Below are 25,509 nucleotides of genomic sequence, written 5' to 3'. Positions count from 1 at the left end.
AATCAAATAAAAACGAATTTCTTTAAAAAAAGGGAATCTGAGCCTGGCTAAGGGGGACCGGGGTGAATAGTCAATCACTTGAATTGATTACTTTTCGTTTGTTTTGTTGCATCCGGCCCTCTGAATCAAGGGACTTTGATAGGCTGAGACTTGGGCACAGAAGGCCCTGATGCTAGTGATTGAACTGTATCCTTGTGCTAAAGAAGCCAGAGATTGTGCTACGCTCGAGTGATCCACTTTGTCCCGTGCTGAAAACGTGGGGAAGAGAGCCCAACGGCCTGAACATTCTGACATATCATTTTTGTGAACACTTCTTTCTTTTTCATAAACACTACCCCCACACTATTTGTATTGTATTGTAGAGGTAAGGATTGGCAATAGGTTTTTTAGTATAGGCCCTTTTATTTTGACAAGACACCATTAGGACTGCATTATTATTATTTGATGGTCGTAGCTTTTTCCCATCTGTAGATTTAGGATTAGATAGGCGTTTATCATACCCTTGTTGAATTTCAATAAACACCCTTGAACTGTGGTCACTTGTCTGTCTTACTGTTGATACCATGCCTTCCATACACTTAGCAGGTATTGGTTATGCCCAAGTTTCCACACCACCGGCTTCCCTCGCCTGCCAACTCGCAGATGCTGTTTTGTTCCTCGTGGTGTAAAATGTATCCATTTGACGCAGAGAGATGGGGAGGAGATGGATCGGTATGTGGGAGGAGACGGATAGGGATGGGGGAGGCATTGGGAGTAATAGAAATGGGACCTGTCTGCAAATGGCCAGGGGGTGCAGGGTTGCCAGTTTGACCTTACACTATAGACACAAGCACCACCCCCCATACCCGCACCGCCCACAGAAGGCAACATTTCTGAGAGGTCACCAATATTGGGAGGCAGACGCTATTCAAGACCATTTACATTACATCTCTTCCTACACTACCTCTGACACCACCAGTCCCAACACCACCTCCAATTCCCTCAGTCACACAGGGCCTGCCCCTTTGCTCCCTTTGCAAAAGTATTGTAGCATGCAGTCATATCTTACGAAGCCTAACATGCACAAAAAACAAGCATTCCAATGGCCACCGAGAGCCTGGGGCACCCAGAGCCTCCTGGAACACCCTGCCACTCCACATCTGCACTGAACCCTCCTTCACCACTTTCTGAAAAAGACAAAAAAATACCTCTTACCTCACATCTAATCCAGCCACACCACCTCCCCTGCTATCGCCTGTTTAGCCGTTCTTCCTGTTCTATCCAAAATAAATTGTAACTTCTGTTTCACCTCCCAACCCTTGAACGTTTAAACCTTGTAAGGTGCTCCGAAACCCTCCGGGCAGAGCCAGCACTGGATACAAAAAAAAAATAATAAAAATAAGCCTCCTTTAGCTCAGAGGGCAAGCACTGGTTTTCTTGTCTTGTGCTCTCAGGAATGGAAGAGCTGCTCCAAATCAACTTGTTTCTAGAGACTCGCATTCACCTATATATAAGGGTTTGAACTTCCAAATTGAAAATCACTGCTTTCGGCAGTGAAGTCGGTGCCTAGAAACTGCATACGTCCTGCTAGAAACATTTACAGCGAAAACCTCCAGCAGCTTGAAAAGGCTGAAATAAATGTTGCCTGACTGATGCATGTAACAGGATTTTCTTTTTTTAATCCCTGTTCCACTTTAAGGTTTTCCTTTGCCTTTGTTGGATAGGTCATGTTATCTTTCCATTGATTTGGAGGTAATGTACAATTGAAATGAATGCCTGTTGTTGGCTTGTGGGTATGGACATAACTCTTCAGTGTTCTACAGGGTGTCACATTCAAAAGATATTGGAGCGTTTTACAACCTTGATATGCTATATGAGGAAAAGAACCGAGGTGGAGCGGTTTTGGAAAGTTGAACATTTTCTTCAAACATTTAAACTGCTTTGAATCGCAAAATAACCAGTAGCCACCTCTTGATGGGGCATAGGTACTATTTACCTCTTCAACTATGGTCAACTGAATAGGTTTATAAATAGTGATTGAATACATTCAGAAGCAAAGTAGAACTAACAGAACATGATATTGCTTCTTTTTTTTATGACAGTTGATTTGTTGACATTAACTTATGTAGATGTATCGGTTGAGACAATTGACAAACTGTTTATAAGGTTTATCTTTCTAATCTAATTCTTTAACTGTTTAGTTTTTCAGAGTGTTCCACGTACTAGTAATATGAGTAGGCGTTCTGGTGGTATGACTTCTCTGCCATCTGCTTCTCACACCAAAAGACAGAAGCAAACATCTGGAGTCGCTATACATAACGAGTCCTCTGTCAGAGAAGAAATTACAAGTAGTATTGAGAAGACCAAGTACGGGCAGTTGAAGCTGATTGTTGAAAAGCAGCATGCTTCTAAGGCTTTAGAGCAGGTTGAAACCTCTGGTGTAGTGGAAAAGGAAGAGTCTGATTTTGAAGGGGTGGAAGAGGAAAAACCTGCTTCTGAAGTTCTGCAGGAGGAAGGTCATGCTTCCAATGAGTTTTTTCCGGAAGATGAGAGTGCGCTGGCGTATGCTGACAATAAAAATCCTTCTTATCTGGAGATGGAAGAACTTGGCTCTGAGGAGGCTGTGGTAGAGCCATCAAGCAAGGAGGCAAATGTGCTGAACCCTGAGGATCTGTCTGTATTGGGCAGGCAGCACCATGAGAAAGTGGCAGTGGAAGATCAGGAAGTGGAGAAGACGACAATGGAAGAGGAGGGAGACAGGTTGACCCATCAAGAAGAAGAAGAGGAAATTCAAATGGAAGTGAGTTTGGAAAGTGAGGATGTTGAAGACATGTCTGATAACCAAGATGGAAAGAAAGACAGAGTCTCCAAAACTGAAAAAGAAATCATTGAGGTGGAAGTGAAAAAAAAGGCCAGCCAGGAGCAAATAGATGGCTCTCAAAAGAAGGAAGCACAGAGGCCTAAAAGCAGAGGTAAGAAATTGATAAGTATTTAAATTTCATAATTGGGCTGCTATAAATGTACTTGTGCCAAAGATCTTGATAAACATTCTTCTGATGGCCCCGATAATCGCCTCCTTTGGACCGTGTAGAAAACTCGGCTATCCACTGAAACCTTGACATATGTGATGTTCAAATATAGTGAATCAACTCCGTTTGCCTACATATTGTTCCGTGGGGATCCGGAAAGATATTCCATTCGCACACACCAGAACTCATAGAAAGTTTCTCATACATGCCTCCTGTAAATGAGATAGCGAGCCAAGAAGGAACGTTAGTGTTTTTATTTCGCTAATCGATGTATGCATGGTCACCTTTAGATGCCCTCTGCCGGCAATTGGTTCCTGAAAGGTGTATGCAGGTCAGGCTCAGCCCAGCAGGGAAGTAGTACGCTAGTGTCCCACTCTTTCTGAGAATGTTAGAGGTGGAAACGTTTTTTGAAGTTGATCATTGCAATGTAATTGCAGCATGGGCTTCAGTTTTCTTCTTCAAATGAAAGCTTGTTGTCACCTGATGATCTCAATGTGGTTATGGGAGGGTGCTGATCCACACTACTGATTTTGGCTGGGGCATGGGGTGTGATGGAAAAAATATCCAAAAAGAGCAGTACCAACAAGTCCCCAAAACCTAGACATGATTAAAAACGAGCATTGGCAATACCAACAATTGGGGCTTTTGTGTAGGCATAGAAAAGGCACTTGCTATGCACTACCATAGTGGTATTAACTAGCCATTGATGGTAGCAGGTGCAAGTACCTGGGCATTTAATATATGTGCCTGGCATATGCTTAGTACTTGTACACAAGCTAAAACTGTTGGCGTTGCCAATGCTTGTTTTTAACAGGACTTCAGTAAAGGGCACGTATGGTGCTTATAAATCGAGTGGCTGAAGGCAGATCTGGTACAGTAGCACATTTACAGCTCTAGTTAATTCATTAAGTCTCAGAAGACTGTTGGAAAAACACTGGCAGGCACTTCAAGTGCAAAGCTTGATGGTAAGGCTTGATTAAAGCAAGCACAAAGTGTTTCAATGAGTAGGTGTTCTGGGCGGGAAGGGGCAGGAACTGCTTGGTCATGGCGATATGGATTAGCATGGGCATGGGTGGGCACATAAAGAAACAAAACCTACTCCTAAAAGCCTAAACTAATTTGATTAGTACAGAGCTCATGGAAGCTAAGAAACTGATTGAGATATGATTTTTGTAGGGACATGTTTGAAGTTTCGTATGAATCACAGCAGTCACACTTAAAGCAAACACTGACAACACTATTACATCATTCTGAGCCTTTGTATGGAATTATTGATGCTAACATTTAGACATTTATCCTTACATGTGCATACCCACAACATTTGGCAAAGCTTTGACTATGGGAATTACACTTCTTATTAATATAACACCTATTATTTCACAATTTCTTACAGTGCTTAGAAGCAGGACTAATATGCCATGGCACACTTGTTATAAATGCAATATTATTAATGTTATATTTTGTATTGAAAAAGGACTGTAGAGAGCAGGGGTCAGGAGAGGTGCGGTAGGATAAATCTTTCTTTTTATCTGCACTGCGAATAGGTCAATTTGTTACATTCTAAACTGTGACATGTGCCTGCCTGCGCTTTCCAAGTTCAAATCTTCGCAGCACTTAATTAGCCCTTCATCCTTCTGAGGTTGATCAATTGCGTACCATTACATTTGGTAGAAAATACACTGTAGATACAGCACTTATAAGTGGGAGAATTGAAGCATGGTGTGCTATACATAAACATGCGTTATAGGCGCGTTATAAATGCCATATCATATCATGTGAAATAATATTCCTGATGCTTGTGAATCTGCTTTGCGTCACATGCTGTGCATATAGTCGGACACCTAGTGGTAATTGCGGAGTATTGCATCTTTTTTTCGATGGACAAAAAGTGACGCATCTATAACACTATCCCTACTAGTGTACTTGTGATCCCTCACGCATCGAGGTCCCCCAGATTGTTTTTTTTTTTCGCCATACTGGTCGGTGTCATAATGCACAGCTTGTAGTGTGCTACGGATATATTGCTAGTCATAATTATTTGTCCAGCATTCAATGCAGTTTTGGTGTTTATGCGACTGTCTGAAGACTTCCTGGACTTTCGACGACTGACTACGGCCTTCACATCAGACTTAGGCCTTTCACAGTAGGGAGAGTGGGAGGCTTCTTCTCGACATTCTTCGACATTAGAGAATGCCTTTTCTTGTCCTTCCCGTCTGGCTGTTCTTTTCTTTATATTTAAGTGGAGAGAACTCCTTTTAAATGTTGCCCTTCCTGTAACAAGAAGTTCCCTTGGAAGGACACTCCTATGGAGTGTAACAACTGTTTGTCTCGTGACCACGACGAACTGCGTTGCTATGCCTGTCGACTCTTTAAGCCTAAAATGCTTAAAGAACAGCTCACTAAGCGATGGGTGGCCCATCCCCCCACTGGCGCTGTCGCATTGGACGAACAATCGAGCAGCCACAGCTCCAGTTCGGATGCCGAAGACATTGTTGCAGAATCTTCGGACAGGGGTACACACTCACCCCAAGGCTAAGCACACAACCCACTCACCCCAAGGCTAAGCACACAACCCACGGGCATTACTCAACGGGACCGTCGAAAAAGCCTACCTGATTTCCATTGTTCTGGCACCTAGGCTCTCCCAGTTTTACCCCAGGGGTATGCCCAGTCCTCCTCAGTCCTTACAGGGTCAAAAAGGTCCTGTTCAAGAGGATGTCGTTTTTCCACTCCCTGAAACTCCAACTACAGGGTCTTGGACACGGGAAAGATTTGAGGAGTGTATGGAAAAGGTGTCTGCGTTTCTTTCTCAGACAGGTTGCCTGAAAGGTCTCTTCCCTTAGATGAGGACCCTAGACCCTTTAAGCCTCCTAGACTTGAGTCCCCAGTTTGTCACACTGCCTCTCCTGTACCTAACCAGACTGATGTTTAAGGGGCTATCTTTCAGCATGATCTATATGATCAAGAGAAGCAATTGCATTGTGTCCAAGATGAGGGAGTTGAATCCCAGGATCCTACTTCCCAGGACCCATGGGTTGATGTTACCGGTGACAAGGGGTCTTGGCCTACTACACCCTCTCATGAGGCAGAGCCAGACGACATTTTTGCAGAACCCACACCTGTTGTACAGCCTATTGATGACCAGCTGCTATTTAATAATATTCGAAATAAAGCAGCAGAGCATTTTTTAAAACACACTCAGGAGAGGCGGTGCCTGACTGACTTTGTGGAGGATATCCTTAAAGAAAAAAAGCCTGTGAGTCAATTGATTCCTCTGCTTAGCTCTATAAAGAAGCAGATCGCTCTTCTCTGCTCACGCCCTCCCTGACTTGAGCAGTCCACCCGTGGGTTGAGAAGGTGTTCAGGCTGGCTCCCTTAGATACCCTATACATCTGGGGACACTCTGTTTCTGATTCCTTGGTGGTCACCACAACCAGGTAGCTTGCAGGAGTCCTTTTGTGTCCAGCTGGAGCTCTTCCCGACAAGGAGTGTAAAGAAATTGTATGCCTTAGGCAAAAGAATGATAACTTCGGCAGCCTATAATACCTGTATTGCGAATAACACTCTGCTTGACAGCTTTAGTGATGTTCAGTGGGGTCTTTTACCAGGAGGCCTGGAATGCGTTCCTGAGCCAGCCAAGTCGCAGCTGCTCGCTATTGTTCAAGAGGGCTGGCAAGTCACCCAAAATATTTTAAAGAACACTTTGGACTCCACCGGACGAGACAACTGGCCAGGTGTTAGCTGAAGGAACTCTTCTAAAACGCCACGCTTTGTTTCAGAATTCAGGGTTCAAACCTGAGACGCAAGCTTCCCTTATTAACAAAGCGATAGAGGAATCTGCTTTGTTTGGGAGGGCAGTCGATGATGCCCTTGAGACGGCAAAACCAGAGCACATGACACTGAATTCATTAAACCAAAAATCCAGCAAGCTGTACCTGCAGCGCAGGGTCTTCAACACTCGCCGCTCCTTTCGAGGGCAATCCTTTTCGAGACCTACACATGCTGCCTACACCGCAGGAGGTTCACCCTGGTATTCCAATCAAGGGTCATCAAACGCCTATCAAACCACTCAACAGCGTGGTATTGAGCATGGCAAAGATAGGTGTAGGAATGCAGCTGCCAAAGGCTCCCCTACCCCTGCCAACAAATGACTCTCCAGTCCGGATCCCCTCCCATGCATCTCCAGTATTAGGTTGGATAATATATTTCACCCACGCATGGGACGGGATTGCTTCAGACAAGTGCTCAAGACAGTGGGCGAGGGATATTGTATAGAGTTGCTCCAGACACATCGGTACCATCTGCCAAAAACAAAAAGAATATCTCCAGACCATCTCCTTATTCTTCGAGCAGAAGTAGAGGTCATGCTGCAAAATAGAGCGATAGAACTCGTCCTGTCTTACCAGTTAAACAAGGGTATCTATTCAATATACTTCCTTGTACCCAAAAAGGATCTAACGATGCGTCCGGTATTAGACCTACGTCCTGCAAACAAGTATGTCAAGCCTCAAAGGTTCAGGATGACAACTCTGCAGGAGGTAATTCCACTGCTGAAGCACAGCGATTACACAGCAACCTAAGATATGAAAGATGCATCTATCTATACATATATATATTTGTGAATGTGTGTGTATGTTCGGGGATGGCTCCAGCCCCATAACAGTTAGTGGGTAGAGGTTTTGGCCCATGGTCGGCATACCCGTCTGGGTTGTACTGGCGATAGTGAAATTTGACCAACCCCACCCATTTGCACTGCACAGGGGTGGAGTGGGGTCCGGCCCTGTGCTATCTAAATGCGATTCCGGGAGATTGCCGGTTTTGCAATCTTTCACAAAAATTGGATGTTAGGACACAATATAACATGTACAAGGCTATAGCAGATCCCCACGTTCATGTCAACTACAGACCCGGGCAACACCGGCGGTATGGCTAATACTTTCATATTTCAATGTTGCCCGTGAACAGAAAATGCCTGAGGTTCAAGATAGGGGACACGCATTATCAATGCAAAGTGCTTCCCTTCCGCATTGCCTCAGCCCTAAGGGTTTTTACCAAGGGTCTGGCAGTTGCAGCAGCTCACTTACGCAGACAGTCAGTTCTGGTGTCCCCCGATCTAGACGACTTGCTCATAATAGGTGACACACATCAGGCGTTTCTAGAGAACACCCAAAAGAATGTAGACCTACCCTTTCGACTGGGGTTTTCTATCAATAAAAAGAAGTCCAGCCTTGTCCCCAGCCAAGTAAAACAATTTCTGGGAGCTCTAATTAGTACAGAAGACTGCCTTGTCTTCCCCACCAACGAGAGGGCCCAAAACATGTTGCCGTCATCAGTTAACCATACGAAAAGCAATGCGGCTAATAGGAATGATGGCTTCATGCTCGTTTGCGCACGTGTCCTATGCAAGAGTGGTGCTCAAGCCAATGGTGTCAAACAAGCGGTCAGTGTGACGATCTAGTGGTTTTGTCGAAAGCCCTCATTCTATCACTGCAGTGGTGTACAAGGGAAAGCCTTATAAAAGAGGAATCATTCACCACCCCCGCAGTAGAGGCCATTATCACCACAGATTCATCCCTGTCGGGTGGGGAGCTCACCTGCTTCACCAGACAGCACACGGCACAGGATCACAGTCAGTTGCAAGCAAACACAACAACCTGTTTCAGCTACTAACATTGTTCAAAGACCTAAAGGTTTTTCAACAGCTGCTAGGGAAGACTGTTCTAGTCCTAACAGACAGCACCACAGCCATGTTTTAAATAAACAAGCGAGCAGGATCTACCTCTCTAGGGCTGTCCAAGATGGCAAAAAACATTTGTAAGTGGGCACTCAAGCAAATGTTCCTCCGTTCCAGGGGTACACAATCTTCTTGCAGATGTGCTCAGCAGAAACGTTCCAAGTACCTGTAGAACATGAGTGACGTTTACACAAACACATTTTGCACAACTTCTTTGTAGAATGGGGGCATCCAGACATCAAGCTCTTTGCAACACTGGAGAACGCACAACGCCCAGACTTCTGCCTCCATGTATCCCCCAAAGATGTCCAACAGGAACAGTCGCAGGATCAAATGGTCGGAGATTTGCTTTCTCTTTTTCTCCCAACTCCTCTCCTCAACAGGATAATTCACAAAATGCACAAGGAACAAGTTAAACTAATCCTGATGGCACCTATATGGGCTCATCAGCCGTGGTTCTTGCAGCTCATGAAAATGTCACTTTGCCCTTCAGTGAAACTGCCTCGCCCCTACAACATGCTATCCTAGGATCAAGGGAGAAAACTGCACCAATGCCCTCAAACTCTCAACTTAACATCTTGGGTCCTGGGGAGTTCGGACATCTCCAACTGCCTCAAAGATGTATGGAGATTCTTAAAGAGGCACGTAAATCAAATACCATGCACTGTTATTTCAGTAAATGGAGAAGCTTTGTCATTTGGTGTGGTACTCATAACATCAACACAATTGATTGTTCACCCACACACATAGTCCTTTACATAACTCACCTCTTATACTCGGGGCTAGTTTTTTTTATGTTTAATAATTTATTAGGCATGTAAATTGAACAATAAAAGTATCACATGAAAAATTGGATACCATTTTATAATAGAATAATTACTATTGAGTGAACAGATTCAAATATGTATAGCGTAGTGAAAAATATTTCAAGTTGTGAAATGAATACAGACAAAAGGAGGAACAAAACAAATAGAATGGGAAAGGTAAGGGGGGCAAGCGATATCTATATGATGTAATAGCATAGTAAACCTCCATTACTCAGTTTTATTGAGATATTGGATACAAAGTTTCCATTTCTTATTAAATTTGTATATGAAATCGACAGAAAAGGCATGGCATTTTTCAATACGATGTATAGAGCAGATGAAATTCCACCAAGACAGTTTGGAGGTGTTTTTCCAATTAGATGCAATGATTTGGAAAGCAATGCTAACTAATAAGTTGAATAAACTAGATGATTCAAACAATTGCAAATATGGATTAACAATAGGGCCAATCATCATGTTAAAAAGTGACAATGGTTCCTGAAAAAAGAAAATATGTTTTTACAAGCACATCCAGATTTTTGTCCAAAAAGAAAGTACAAATTTACAGTGAATAAAATCAGCGTTTGGTGTATGACAAGACCAACAATTATTGGATGAATTACTAGTAACTTTTGCAATTCTTGATGGAGTAAGAAACGCATGATGTAAGATAAAGAAATGAGTTTGAGTTAGATCACCAGCTACCGACGTGGAATAATATAATTTACAAATATCAGTCCACATCTCTAAGTCCCATTGCCTAATGATACTGGAATTTAGCAGGTTAGTAAATTGAGCATAATTTAACCCCTTAAGTGCTAAGGATGATATTGCTTATCCTAGGTGCATGGGAAGTCCCATTAGGATAATTTTTCTTAGCAGTTAAGTGGTTAAGACGGTGTATAACTTGGTGGCTTTGGCAGAAGGTTTACAAATTAAAGATGTTATATATGGCGATGGAGATATTTGAGTTAATGTAGGCAAATTAATAAGGGATCGATGAAAGAAAAAATCAGTTTCAGGGATATTATATTGTTGGCAAAGCTTGATACCCGGTGAATACCATCTATAAATGTTATTGGAGTTAGATTTAATAGGAGAGGACTTAATAACTCAGTGAAAGTAAAATAACTTGCAGGAACTTTAACCCAAATGTATTTAAAGAAGTGTAGAGATGGATATGATGTGATGTAAGGCCATTTGGATGTGACTAGAAAGTTGGGAAATTTGACTAATCCCGCATGTTTATGAAGTCTGAGTTTATTATTGGAATTCTGGGTGTTTTATGATTCCACAAGAACTTAAGAAGCAAAGAGTCTTTTGAAAGAATTAATATGAATATCCACAGGTATGTATCATAGATAAGGAATAACAGATTGGAGGGCTAATCATAATTTTTATAGAATCAATGCGTCCCCACCAAGGCAAGAAGAGTGGTGACCATCAGGAAACCATATTAGTAACTTTCTCCGTCATGAGGTTAGTGTTAAGGGTAACTGGAGTATGGATATCTTTAACAATATGTAGTCCTAGATATTTGATATATGAGGATTGCCACGTCATACCGAACAACGGGGGTGTTGGTTAAAGTACAGGCATTAGTGAGAGGCATAACCTCTGATTTGTCAAGGTTTAGTTTGTATCCTGATATATTAGAGTAAATTATTTATGGTAGTAATTGTGTTCAATGGATGAGGCAGGAGTAGAAAGGTGAAGCAAAATATTGTCCGCCTAAGCATAAATCTTCACTTCTGTATTTTTTTAATAAAAATACCTCTTACATTAGTATTTGATTTTATAGTCTGTAGAAGGCTTTCTAGTGCTAAATTAAATAATAATGGCAAGAGTGGACAGCCTTGGTGTTCGAAAATGAGGGAGCCAGAGAGTTATTAATGAGAATTCTGGTAGAAGGAGAAAAGTATAGAATTTGGATAAGGTTGATGAAGAAAGGAGAACAACAATGCCATTTTAATGAGTGTGACATAAAGGTCCAAGCTTTCTCTGCATCTAATTCGTGAAGGGCTAAGGGATCATTCGATTTATGGGAGTGTGACAGATATTAAAGAGTATTCTAGTGCTGGAGGAAGCGTAACAATCTTTAATGAAACCTGATTGATCAGTATGATTTAGTTTGGGAAGATACTTTTCTAGACGATTAGCTGTGACTTTAGCAGAAATGTTGTAATCAGAGTAAATAAGGGAAATAGGTCTATGATTTTTTTTACAAGGGAGGGATCTTTATCGGGTTTGAGAAATAAAACAATGAGAGCCTCGCCAAGGGACGCAAGGCTATGTTCAATTTCAACAAAATGAGTATACAATTGTAGAAATTTTTGGAGGGATAGAGTCAATAAACGCCTTATAAAAGTCGATGGAAAATCCATCGGGACCTGGAGCTTTGTCAGATTTAAGGTCAAGAATGGCTTGTTTGATTTCTAATAAAGAAAGATGTATATTAAGGGGAGATAGATCAATGGAGTCTATAGTATTTTTCTTGTTTCTTTTAAAAAAGGAAAAGGATTTCTGATAACTTAATGGACGGATCAAATGAGTATAGGTTGGTATAGAAATCTAGAAAGGCCTTACTAATATCTTTTTGACCCGTTCATCTTTTGCCTTCAAAAGAAGTGATACATGTAATAAGCGATTTTTATTTTTATAATTAGAGGCAGAATATTTCCAGCTTTATTGCAACCACTATATAATTTAGATTTGGAACAAAGTATAGAATTAGCAGCTTTGTCAATACTGAATGTATTAAATTCAATACGTTTATTCATAAGAGTTTTAGCTACAGTAGGATTAGGGTTACTATAATAAGACCTTTCAAGATCCTTAATGGAAGCTAACGAAGAGTTATAAACAGACTCAGATTGTCGCTTTTTAAAAGCAGAGAGATGAATAATAAACCCACATAAGGTAGCTTTGAAAACATCCCAGTTGTTGCGAATGGAAGTATGTTCTGGGTGATTGTGAAGAAAGAATTCTTCAAGAAAAGAATTTGTTTTTTCAATGAAGGAGCTATCCTTTAGGAAAAAGGAATTAAATGTCCATTTTGGGGAAAGTTTAGGTATAGGTATCCATTCTAAAGTGATAAAAACGGGAGCATGATCAGAAATGATTATGGGTCCAATTTCAGAATTAAAGCTGAGGTTAACAACGGATTAATGAATATGTAATCCAATCTAGAAAAGGATTGGCAAGGGGAAGAAAAAAATGTAAAGTCTTTAACATGACAAACGCGCCAAGAATCGATCAAATTGAGGCTATTTAACATATTAAGAATGTTTTTGCGAGATTTGGAGTTAACAAAGTTGGATGTAGATTTTCTATCAAAAATGAAGTAAAAAACTTGGTTAACTTGGTGAATTGGCAATTAAGGTTTGTAGAGTTTTTTTTCCCTCAATGTATTTGCCTTGATTTAGTTATCACATTTGATATTTTGTTATGCTCTATTTGTTCCATTTTTGATTGCCTGTTCTGAATTGTACTTATTTTTGAATAACTTAAATGAAGAGTTAAAAAAAAAAAAACTTGGTTAACATCCGCACATAAGATAAATCGATCTGAGTTTTTCTGCAAAAGTTTCAGTTTGAAATTAGACCAGAAAAGGGGGTCAGGAGCAGTAGGACCGTAAACATTAGCTATAGTCCGTAGTAGATTGTTGACAATTGCATCAATAATTATCCATCGACCTTCAGTGTCCTTTTCTTTGTTGGTTAGAGAGAAGACCAAACTTTTATTAACCAAAATAGAGACACCTACCTTTATGTCCAGAGCATTTGAGAAGAGAGTATGACTAATCAAGGGTGCTTTAATCTTTTAATTTTCATTGTCAGACTTCAGAGGAGTCTCTTGAAGGCAGGCAAAGTCAACCTTGAATTTAGAGAGTTGAGATATGACTTTGTGGCCTTTCATGGGATGAATTTGGTCCCTTAACGTTCCATGTGATGACCTTAACAGAAATTAGTAGAATTAGAATGTAACTGAGCAGGCATATAAAATAGAAAAACATGGCATTAAAATGAATGGAGAACAAGCGATGTGTTAAATTCCAAGCATTGTAATGATGCTGAAATATGTGGGGACGGACAAGAGGATGGGAACATAACACATGTGAAGAGGATATATATAAAAAAGCAATGATTTTAATATAGTTAATGTGGAAAGGATGAAAAACAAATGTAGGAGAAATAAGGCAGATCCCCAAATTACAATAGAAAAATAATATCGAGGGAGATACAAGAGCACACTGACGAGCGAAGCAGAAGAGATGAGAGCTAACCGACAGGAGATAAAGATATCTAACAATATCATAAGAAGAGTAGGACAACATGTAAAATCACAAACCTACAATATTAAAGCTAACTGAAATTATTATACTGAATAGGATGCCAACATGTAATAAGGTGCAACATACTAATAGATTAGAATTGCGTTGAAGTTTGCAAGGCAGCGAGAGTAGGTTCCATAGATTTGATAGGTGATCTAGATTTGTTTCTGGAGCAGCTAGGAATAGGAGAAGAATCCAGGGGAGCTGACGAAACAGATCTAACTCTTAGACTAAACTTGTTTTGTTTATTCTTTGTTCTTTTATACAATGGTTGTTGAGAATGAGGGACACCTTTAAAAGGGTGAAATGTTGGATCTGAGGGAGACGTTTCCATAGGAGTAGTTTGAAGTGACTGGAGTAGATTATAGAAATTGCTCGGTTCAGGGAATTCCTTAGTCGGGCCATCTGGAATTGTGATTATCATTTTCGCAGGTTGAACCAGGCCATATATGATGCCTAGGGACTTCATGGGAGGTCTCATATCTAGCAATGTTTTCCTTTTGGCTTGTGTGGCTTGTTTATCAGGCAAGATAAAGATGTTCTGACCTTGAAAAAATAGGAGAATATTTTCTGGCAACTACCACATTTATAGTGCGCTTGCTGATGTCTGAAGTAGCAAGCAATAAAAGTCTTTACGTAGAGAGTTTGGAAGAGAACCAAGGCCTAATTCAGTGAGCTCGTTCAAGTTCCAATGGAGGTGAAAAAGTTATGCCTACAGTTGAGGGGATCCAATTCGAAAGAAAAGGAATAGGGTCATCTAATTCTTAATTTCTCAGGAATCCCATAAAAGCTTAGATTGTCTCTACGATTTCCGTCCTCTCAGTGACTTCAAGCTCAAACACAAATATTTTTTGCTGCATGTTTTCAAGCCCTTCCACCCTGTCTCCAGCAAAAGAAATGCTTTCCTCAGCCTCATCCAATCTGCCTGAAAACATTTTTATATCCTGTTTAAAGCATTTAATTTCCTCTTGAAAGTTGGAGGATTGAGAGTCTAGTGTGGAAATCGAAGAGCAAATATTGCTTAGCTCCTGCAGCATGTTCTCCATACAAGTGTGTAATGTAGAATTGTCTAATACAGGTGTAGTGTTGGCTTTATCAGCCATATTAGCAATGAAAAAATAAACGATTATAGTGAGCCAAAATTAAGAAGTTCAAATTATAGGAGACTTGCAGTTTATGATTTAAACACCGGGTGTCAGTATTTAGTAGGCCACAGTATCACTCCAGAAGCCGGGGTGTAACGTGATCCGTTGCACTGCGTAACAGGAAGCAAAGCAGTGGAGTGAGGAAGAAGGGCCCTTAAGCAATCACATAAGAGGACACACAGGCAGCACAGAGTTAAGGGTTCAAAGGCAACCCAAAGATCTCACTTTCCGTGACCACAGCACAGCAGTGATCACAGAGATTCCAGATAGTAATGCGTCATACGCCTGGGGCAAAGTTTCCTCAGAAGTGGGAAATGGCACGCAACTGCACTCTTACCGGCGGAAGAGGTTTGCTGCCGTTATCATCACTGCACCATTAAAGGACACCAAGTAATGCTTCCACTTGCATAAACCAGTGAATATAAATTGCGGGTTCCGTGAGGAGATTCACAAGTTGGATAATTTGAGCCATAAAGGCCGCTCTTCCCGCAACACAGCGTTGCACATTATGTCCAGGAAACGCAAGAAAATGGAAAGCGCTGCTTTCTTGTCATTCCACATTGACTTTTGGATGAGAGTAGTTAAACATGTATTACCATATTTACGGAAGTATCACCCTGTCATAGGGGGCTCCACACTTATGCCGTCATCTTAGGTGCGTCCTGGCCACGCCCCCCTCTGAGCTAGTTTTGAACTCACTAAAGGTCCACCTTAATGCCCTTTCTTCTTACACCCACTCTCAAAGCAAGGTCTCCTGGTGTAAAGTCCCTGTAATCCAGGCTTTCAGGGAAAGGGTGAAAAGACGTCACCCACATATTTCTAATCCAACTCGCGGATGGGACTTGAATTTCGTCCTTAATAAACTTATGGGCCTTCCTTTTGAACCAATGCACAAAACTAGTCTTAAGGTTCTCACCTATTAGACTGCTTTTCTGGTGGCTATTATTTCCATTAGGAGGGTAAGTGTACTGCATGCTCTCTCAGTTCAAGATCCATTTGTTATTATTCATGAGGACAAAGGGGTTTTGCGCACACATTCACACTTTGCACCTAAATTTATCTCTAAATTCCATGTGAACCAATCCATAGAACTGCCTTCTTTCTTTCCAAAACCAACCAATTCGGCTGAAAGAAGTCTCCATACACTGGATGTTACAATGGCAGTTATGTACTACCTCAATAAAACTTAACCACTTTGAAAGACAGATCAATTTTCTGTCTCGATTGCCACTGGTAGAAAAGTGGATCCTGTCTGTAAGTCGGCAGTCTCAAAATGGATCATTAAATGTATCCACATTTGTTACTCTCTGTGTTAGAGAGCTTTACCTTTTACGCCGAGAGCACATTCTACGTAAGGGACAGGAGCTACGATAGCTTTTATTGCAAATATTCCTCTAGATGCTATTTGCAAAGCATCTGTCAGGAGTTCTGTTCACAGCTTTACAAAACGTTACTGCTTAGATACACATTCTAAGACAGATTCTCAGGTCGGTCAGGTGGTGTTAAGACAACTCTTTGCCGCTGTTCCTTCAAACATTCCACCTCCATCTCCCTTGACTGCTCGCTAGTCTACGCACAGCATTTGATTCTAAACAGATTCACAAGCATCAGAAGACATACATTACTAACCTTAATCGTATTTCTGCTGCTTGTATCTGCTCAGATTCACATGCACCCATACTTCCTCCACTCTTGGAGTTGAAGCAACATAGACATCTTGCACCACGTCTGGGTATGCCCCGACATTGGTCATGTGCCTGCAGTGCTTAAAGACCCAAGCTACTCCTCACTATTGAGGCCCAACAAGGCCGAAGCAAGCAATACCTAATAGCCCAAACTTAAAAAAGTTAATAAAAGCTCTCTGGACGTTATTTCCTTGTTTATTTTGTCTCAGATCAGGCAATTGAAGACATGTCCCAGGAGGATAGCTCAACGGCAACGTGCTTGCCTTGGAAGCAAGATGACACGGAGCAACATGGGTTCGATCCCTGGGTCCGCGCTTAGAAACCTCTGGGTATTAAGCGCGTTATAAATAACCTATCATATCATATCATAATATGTCATGTCATGTTGGCCAAAAAACAGTAATGAAGAAAAGCGTATCATTTGTATTGCTGGCACATTTGATTGATACTTAAGACTTCCACATGTTATTGTACCTGTCCCGACGGTATGTATATTTATTATTCATTCAATACTTTGAATTACTGAAATACCAATAATCATACCTGGTCCCTCTTCTCTTCTGTTGGTTACTACCCAAAGAAAATAAATCTAAAGATAGTATGAAAATACTTCAACCACTGATGGCAAACCTGACTCTTTCATATTAGGTGAATTTTCACACACTAATACCACATGATTCACCTCATTATATATGCTTATTTGATGTCCTCCTTTCGAAGAGTGGGGGGGTCCCTGCTATTGATCTGTCAATGGAACTGGGCTTTGTGCTGTACCGGCCTGTACAGTCGGGTGTCTGTACTCCTGCTCTCTATATGGTAGAGGAGAGGCATGTTAGGGAGAATTCTCTGTTTAGCTGAATTTCCTAACCTAGTGAGTCCCCCAGCAGCTTTGCTGGATTTTTGGGGTTTATTTTTTCTCCTGCCAAGAGTGAGACTCTTTTACCCTCACTCTTGGACATGACTTGAGAGTGTTTCTGTGACTTGCTATGTGCTTATGGGCTAGGGGGTATTTTTTTCCCCATAGGCTATCATTGGTTTTTGAATGTGTGTTACACAGCACCCTCAGGGCAGTAACACAGGGGTGTCATAGAGACCCCCAAACATAGACTCCACACCCTGGGACTGACTACTGTCTCCCTGGGTCTGTAAAGTCACCATTGACTTTACTAGTCTTAACTTAGGAACTTAACCAGTACAAACCATCTTACTGTGGAAGTACTGGTAGGGGCAATTAGATTGCCCCTGGGTCTGTTGTCGAGGCGGTACTGTCCCGTCCCCCCTCGCCGAGTTCTGGCTGGTGGCAGTGGATACCACGGAAATATTCCACCGGAATATTTCCCAATGGGATTTCCCATTGTTTTTAATGCACCACTTTTTGGTGCAATGTTAAAGATACCGCCGGTTTATTTATTTAATATAAATTCACCGGTTGGGATTTTTTGCCAGAACTCGCCGCCAAAATGGCATGTAGGTTCACTTCAGTAACCCTGAACCCGAGTCGAGCCTTTGTTCCACTTTTGGCGGGCTTCTGCACAGAAGCCCTCCACAGTGGTGCCATTCTGTCTGGGTACCACAGGGGGTGTGGGAGGGGGTTTAGGTACCCTGGACTGAGTTGCCTTGCCAACTCATGTCGCACTCTGGTGTGATTGGCCCAAGTGGTGAGCCACCCCGCTCACCACTTAGCATGTTTGAGTGACAGCTAGGCTGTATGAATGGGGGTTTGCTGCATAAAAGCAGGGTTTTTGGGACTGGTTCTTCAGAAGTCGCCACAGGACCTAAGAAGCCGAGGAGGGAGAAGCCGAGCCGACCTGCCAAGACGACGCCACCGGTGGAGCCCTGCGGAACCGTCTCACCACTTTTTCCGACGACAGAGGAGATCTCCCGCCGGAGAGTCTCCTTCCCTTAACTGGTGGGGACAACCAGTTGCTGCCTTCTTTTCGCCGTCCCGAAGCATCTCGTGGCCGCCTTGCCTGTGCCAAGCACCCCGGCAACCGGGATACCACTTTTTACCTCAACCGCGAAAGAGGGGTAAAATCCTTTGTGACCGGAAAACTCCACGGCTGGTCTGATCCCTGGTAGTGCAACGACCTTCAGCTTTCCTCCACGTCGAGATCACCTCTTCCTCTGGACGACGACGCGACTTGCACCCACTACCAGGAACAACTACCACCGCTGGAGGATCATTTCCACTTTTAAAGGTACTGTGTTCTGCCCGGCTTCCCTTGCCACCGATTGTACGGGGTAGATTTAGCCCTCGGCTCTCGAACCTGGGTAAGCCTGGGACACCCTAACTAAGCTTTTTCTAAATTCAGTAAAACCCTTTCTACTCGCCTGCAAAGACTTGTGACATTGTGTGATCTTGGGCATATTTTCGCCTGGCTCTCTCTAAAGCGGGCCACAAACCAATTCTCCTTGTTCCACAATTGACTGCCTTTTCTAACCTTATGTGAAAAGTGTTTTACCTTGCTGCTTTCATTACTTCTGCTTTTTCCCTCCCTTTTCTCATAACTTGTTGGAGTGCCATCTGACGTTAAGCGCTCACCTCTGTTTGGAAATAAGTGGTGTTAACTTAGACTTGTCCAACAAATGACTAGGGATGTACATATAAGTAATAGTGACTGTGTTTTGACTTACTTACCTTTTTCTGTGCTAGTGTAATTTATGAGTGTGCCTTTAAAATAAATAAGTATATACTTTTACACCTAGCTCTGGTCAGTGTTTGCTTGTACTACTGTGCCTCTGTACCTATCCTGTATCCTCTATATACTACCTAACTCTTCTTGAGGGAAGTCTGACTGCTCAGCCACAGCTACCACAGTGAATCTGTGTGGTACAGACTGCTACCAAGTGGGTTTACTGCCAACACCTGTAGTCTTAAATCTTTTGCAGTGGTCCCAGAGGGAACTGCACAGGTTTCTGCTTAACACTGGTGGCAGCGGTGGGATTTGCATTGAGTATACACTTTAGTGTACTTTTGAGATACCTTAGTGCAACTAACCACAAAGCTTAAGCACAAGAAAGAAAAAGTCATTTTCTAACCTGTCTACTATGGAAAGTTATAGTCAAGAATCCCTTGCTACAAAAACTGCTGATTGTCTAAGACTTCTCTGTAAGCATAAGAATCTCCTGACTAAAGGAAAGAAAATGGAGCTAATAGAAAGGTTGTTCGAAAACCAAAGTCTGGATGATGGTTCAGAGGAACCTATCACTCCAGCAAATGTAGAGAACAGCAATGATATTGATATTGAACAAAGTATTGATGATCTTGGGTCAGAACCAGAAGAGGAGGATGAAACTGTTGTAGATGTTCCCTCTAGGCCTCTGTCTGCTCTACCAGCTGTACCTACTGGACCTTTGCCAGGTCCCACATTTAACCCTCAATACTTTGAACTGGAGGAAATGAAACTTGCATTAGAGTACAAGAAACTTAATGCTCAAACTGACAAAGAACTAAGGCTAAGGGAAATGGAGCTCAAGTATGAGCTAGAAATGAAAAAATTGTCTGTTGAGAATGCTTCTCTCTCTGGCTCCTCTAGAAGTTCCAGTCCTAAAAGACCCCGGATGCCTAAGGAATTGATTGGTATGTATGAGCCTAAGTTGGATGTGTTGTCTATGTTTGAGTATAATCATGGGCTCCAGAACATCACAGGTAATGAGTTACTCACCTGGTTGTTCTCTAGGCTTCCCCCTGTTGCAACTGGTGCAGTAATGGAGTTGGGGGAGGAGGATAGGAAAGAGTATGAATGTGTGAAACTAGCTTTGATAGCTAGGTTTGGGAAGACCCCTTCCCAGTATCTTAAGAGGTTTAGGAGCCTCAAAAAGCATGATGGTACCCCTTGGGCTACCTGGGTGTGTGAATGGTTGAAAAACTTAGAGGGATGGATTAAGGGTTACAAAGTGAACACTTATGAAGGAATGAGGAATCTTGTAATGATGGAGTCAATTTATGATGCCTGCTCTCCTGAGCTCAGACAGCACTTGGCTGATTCACGGAAATTAGATCCTAGGAAACTAGCTAAGGCTGCTGACTTGTGGGTTGCCAACCGGGCTACTCACAAGGATTCTGGGGTAACTCAGAAGAAGGATGAGGGAAGACAGCCTAAGAAAGACTCCAAAGAGAATTCTAATAATTCTAATTCCAAAGAGGGCCCCAAACCAAACCATAAGGGTAAGCCACCCGGGAAACCACAGCAGAGTAGTATACCTTCTGGTGCTAAACCAGAAGGAGGTCAGAACAAGCCTCCATTCCAAAGGACCTTTGGGGCCTGTTATGTTTGTAAGGCTACTGACCATGTGAAAGGAGATCCCAGATGTAAGGGTAAACCTTCAGGGGTCCAGCTTGTCTCCTTAGCCTTCACTCCAGAGGAGGAAGTCACTATGGCAAGTGGAAACTTTCTACTACTGGCTGATGAACCCACTGGAGTCTCAGCCAGTGTTTCTTTAGTCTCTCTGGGGTTGTGGGAACAACAGAATTTAGATGTGTATAATTCTATCCCAGATAATACTAAAGAGTATTATAAGGACAGTGTCCACGTGAATGGTCAGGAGACTCCTGCCATCAGGGACACTGGGGCCAGCATAACTGTGGTGGATGAATCATTTTTCAAGGCAGAGGATGTTGCTAAGGCACCCAAATGCCTCACCAAGTTAGCTGGAGGGCCTGTGCAGATGTGTCCCCAGTTACCAGTTCTCATCCGGTGTAATGATATGGCTGTGAAGATACCTGTCAGTATACAATGTGAAGTGCCAGAAAGGGTTCTGTTGGGAAATGACCTGAAAGCTCTTGGAGTTGTGTCACATACCCCCAGACCTCCTAGTAAAAGGTTACAGGAGCTCACCAAACCTGCAAGAGAGAAAACCCTGCGAGGTTTATATCAGGAGATGATGACAGAAATCACTCCTCTCCCACTGGAGCAACTTACTGCAGTAACTACCAGATCAGGAGCAAAGGGGCAACCCAAGACTCCTAGGAAAAAGCCTACAGCAAGCACTCCAGTGCTCCCAACAAGGACTTCCCTGAGGTTGTCCAAAGTTACACCTGTAACTCCACCTCCAGCTGAGGCTGAGAGGGAGGTACAACCCTGTCTGGTTGAACTAGACTCTGAAGAAGAGCTAGTAGGAGGCCCAGAACTTATTGGAGACCTGTACCCGGCTGACCATCCTGTGCTGCAGTCTTTACTGGCAGAAGGTGGACCCAGCAGGACAGCTTTTCGTAAGGGACAAAGAGAATGTCCAATTCTGGAGGGTCTCCGCCAACAGGCCGCTTCTCAGGCTGATGGGCAAGAGCCTGGGAAGTATAGGTTACACTGGGAAGATGGCCTCTTCTACAGTGAACCCACTGAATCTGAACCTGGAGCCTACCAACGCCTGGTAGTGCCCCAAGAGAACAGACAACAGTTCTTGCAACTAGCCCACGAGATTCCTTTGGCTGGTCACTTGAGTTTCAAGAAGACCAAGGAAAGGCTCTCCCTCTTTTATTGGCCAAAGATGGGGGCTGAAGTAGATAGATATTGCAGGAGCTGCCATACCTGCCAGACTTCTGGTAAGGTTGGTTCCAAGAATGTGGCACCTTTAGTGCCTCTCCCCGTTGTGGGAGTCCCATTTGAGGGTGTAGGGATTGACATTGTTGGTCCCCTTGATCCTCCAACCTCCTCAGGCAACAGGTTTATCCTTGTTGTAGTAGACCATGCTACTAGGTACCCTGAGGCAATTCCTATGAGGACTGTTACAGCTCAGGCTGTGGCTAAGGCCCTCCTTGGTATCTTTACCAGGGTTGGGTTTCCTAAGGAGGTGATCTCTGACAGGGGGTCAAATTTTATGTCCAACTACATGAAAGCCATGTGGAAAACCTGCGGAGTCACCTACAAGTTCTCAACCGCATACCACCCTCAGACAAACGGGTTGGTAGAAATGTTTAACAGAACTATGAAGAGCATGATAGGTGCTTTAGAAGAACCCCTTAAGAAGAAGTGGGACCTTCTACTGCCATGCCTTCTATTTGCTTATAGGGAAGTCCCTCAGGAGGGAGTAGGTTATTCTCCCTTTGAACATCTCTATGGCCATCCAGTCAGAGGCCCCTTGGCCCTGATTAAGGAGGGGTTGGAGAGTGCTCCTTCCCCCAAGCCAGTCAGAGTGACTGACTATGTGATAGGTCTCCGAAGGAGAATGTCACACATGATGGCAGAAGCAAGTGACAACTTGAAAGCTGGCCAAGCTCTGATCAAACATTGGCATGATCAGAAGGCTAACATGGTTGAGTTTACTCAAGACCAGCTAGTTCTAGTTATGCTTCCAACAAGGCAGAGGGCCTTGCAAGACAAATGGATGGGACCCTTCAAGGTTGTGGGAAAACTTGGAGAGGTCAACTATCTGGTGGATCTGGGCAAACCCAGGGAAGCTCCCCGAGTCTTCCACACCAACCGCCTCAAAGCCTATGTCTCTAGACCAGAAGTAGGAGCCTTGCTTCTAGCTTCATCAGAAGAGGAGGAGGAGAGTGAAGCTCTACCTGACCTCCTGAGAGGCTTACCTTTGGACGAAAAGGTTGAAGGAGTTAATCTCTCTTCAGATCTGACCCTTGAGCAACAGGAGGAGTGCAAAGCGATGTTAAATCAGTTTGCCCCCCTGTTCCCACTTTCACCAGGCTTGACCCCTTGGGGACAGTATGATATACTCACTGGTGACTGTCTGCCAGTCAAAAGCAGAGGTTATAGAATGTCAGAACATGTCAGAACCCACATCAAAGGTGAGGTCAAGAAGATGCTTGATCTCGGGGTAATAGAGCCCTCTACTAGTCCATGGTCTAGCCCAGTGGTGTTAGTACCAAAGGCAGGATCCAAAGAGTTGAGATTCTGTGTGGACTATAGAGCTCTTAATGCAGTCACCAAGACTGATGTCCACCCTTTGCCAAGGACAGATGAGTTGGTGGATAAACTTGGTGCAGCCAAGTACCTCAGCACACTGGACCTTACGTCAGGCTATTGGCAAATAGCCCTGACAGACCATGCCAAGGAGTAAACTGCATTTTCTACCCCAGTTGGCCTATACCAATTCAAGGTTATGCCTTTTGGACTGAAAAATGCACCTGCAACATTCCAAAGGATGGTGAACCAAGTTCTAGCTGGGATGGAAGACTTCTGCATGGCATACTTGGATGACATTGCAGTCTTCAGCCACTCCTGGGAGGAACATGTGACCCACTTAGGACATGTTTTGCAGGCTCTTGAGCAGGCCAATCTGACCATAAAGGCAAGCAAATGCCAAATTGGACAGAGTAAAGTGGTCTACCTTGGACATGAGGTAGGAGGTGGAGAAATAAGGCCTTTGCTCAGCAAGATTGAAGCTGTGCAAAATTGGACAACACCTACTACTCAGACCCAGGTGAGAGCCTTCTTAGTGACCATAGCTTCTCCCCTGAATGTGATCTCCTCTCCAAAATTCCCTAAAAAGGTCAAATGGAATGAGGAATGCAATCAGGCCTTTGAAAACCTGAAGAAAGCTCTTTGCCAAGCTCCAGTACTCAGAGCTCCTGATTACCACCAAACTTTCATTGTACAAACTGATGCTTCCAATGTAGGTATAGGTGCAGTTCTTAGCCAACTGGATGAGAAGGGTAGGGAACACCCCATTTGCTTCATCAGTAGAAAACTGAAGGATCCTGAAACAAGGTGGGCAACAATCGAAAGAGAATGCTTTGCTATTTTGTGGGCACTTAAGAAGTTTAGGCCATATTTGTATGGTTCTACTTTTGTCATTCAGACTGACCACCAACCCTTGAGATGGTTAATGCAAATGAAAGGGGAAAATCCAAAACTATTGAGATGGTCAATCTGCCTCCAAGGGTTTGATTTCAGCACAGGTCAGGGTGTCACCATCAAAATGCTGATGGACTCTCTAGGATGTATGTCATCGACTGGAGGTATGAGGTTCATCCAGGAGTGGATTAAATCCTCCTGTCCCTTAGTCTGGGGGGGGGGGCGAGTGTTAGGGAGAATTCTCTGTTTAGGCTGAATTTCCTAACCTAGTGAGTCCCCCAGCAGCTTTGCTGGATTTTTGGGGTTTATTTTTTCTCCTGCCAAGAGTGAGACTCTTTTACCCTCACTCTTGGACATGACTTGAGAGTGTTTCTGTGACTTGCTATGTGCTTATGGGCTAGGGGGTATTTTTTCCCCATAGGTTATCATTGGTTTTTGAATGTGTGTTACACAGCACCCTCAGGGCACTAACACAGGGGTGTCATAGAGACCCCCAAACATAGACTCCACACCCTGGGACTGACTACTGTCTCCCTGGGTCTGTAAAGTCACCATTGACTTTACTAGTCTTAACTTAGGAACTTAACCAGTACAAACCATCTTACTGTGGAAGTACTGGTAGGGGCAATTAGATTGCCCCTGGGTCTGTTGTCGAGGGGGTACTGTCCCGTCCTCCCTCGCCGAGTTCTGGCTGGTGGCAGTGGATACCACAGAAATATTCCACCGGAATATTTCCCAATGGGATTTCCCATTGTTTTTAATGCACCACTTTTTGGTGCAATGTTAAAGATACCTCCGGTTTATTTATTTAATATAAATTCACCGGTTGGGATTTTTTGCCAGAACTCGCCGCCAAAATGGCGTCTAGGTTCACTTCAGTAACCCTGAACCCGAGTCGAGCCTTTGTTCCACTTTTGGCGGGCTTCTGCACAGAAGCCCTCCACAGTGGTGCCATTCTGTCTGGGTACCACAGGGGGTGTGGGAGGGGGTTTAGGCACCCTGGACTGAGTTGCCTTGCCAACTCATGTCGCACTCTGGTGTGATTGG

At 43.2% G+C, this 25,509-nt stretch overlaps 1 protein-coding gene across 6 annotated transcripts in view; it reads left to right on the top strand.

Annotated features, from left to right (window-relative positions):
- The window catches only part of CENPT (centromere protein T), a 1,770,416-nt gene that overhangs the window by 909,120 nt on the left and 835,787 nt on the right, over nt 1–25,509 (top strand). For all 6 annotated transcript variants that reach the window (XM_069655330.1, XM_069655348.1, XM_069655339.1 and 3 more), the window contains exon 12: nt 2,181–2,951. In XM_069655330.1, coding sequence (XP_069511431.1) covers nt 2,181–2,951 — 771 coding nt within the window. The remainder of the gene's footprint in view (nt 1–2,180; nt 2,952–25,509) is intronic.

This window comes from Ambystoma mexicanum, chromosome 1p (genome assembly GCF_040938575.1).
Source record: "Ambystoma mexicanum isolate Mex_15411 chromosome 1p, UKY_AmexF1_1, whole genome shotgun sequence".
Classification (NCBI taxonomy): domain Eukaryota; kingdom Metazoa; phylum Chordata; class Amphibia; order Caudata; family Ambystomatidae; genus Ambystoma; species Ambystoma mexicanum.
The sequence above is the reverse complement of the archived record's forward strand: the minus strand, read 5'-3'. Positions and strand labels throughout refer to the sequence as shown.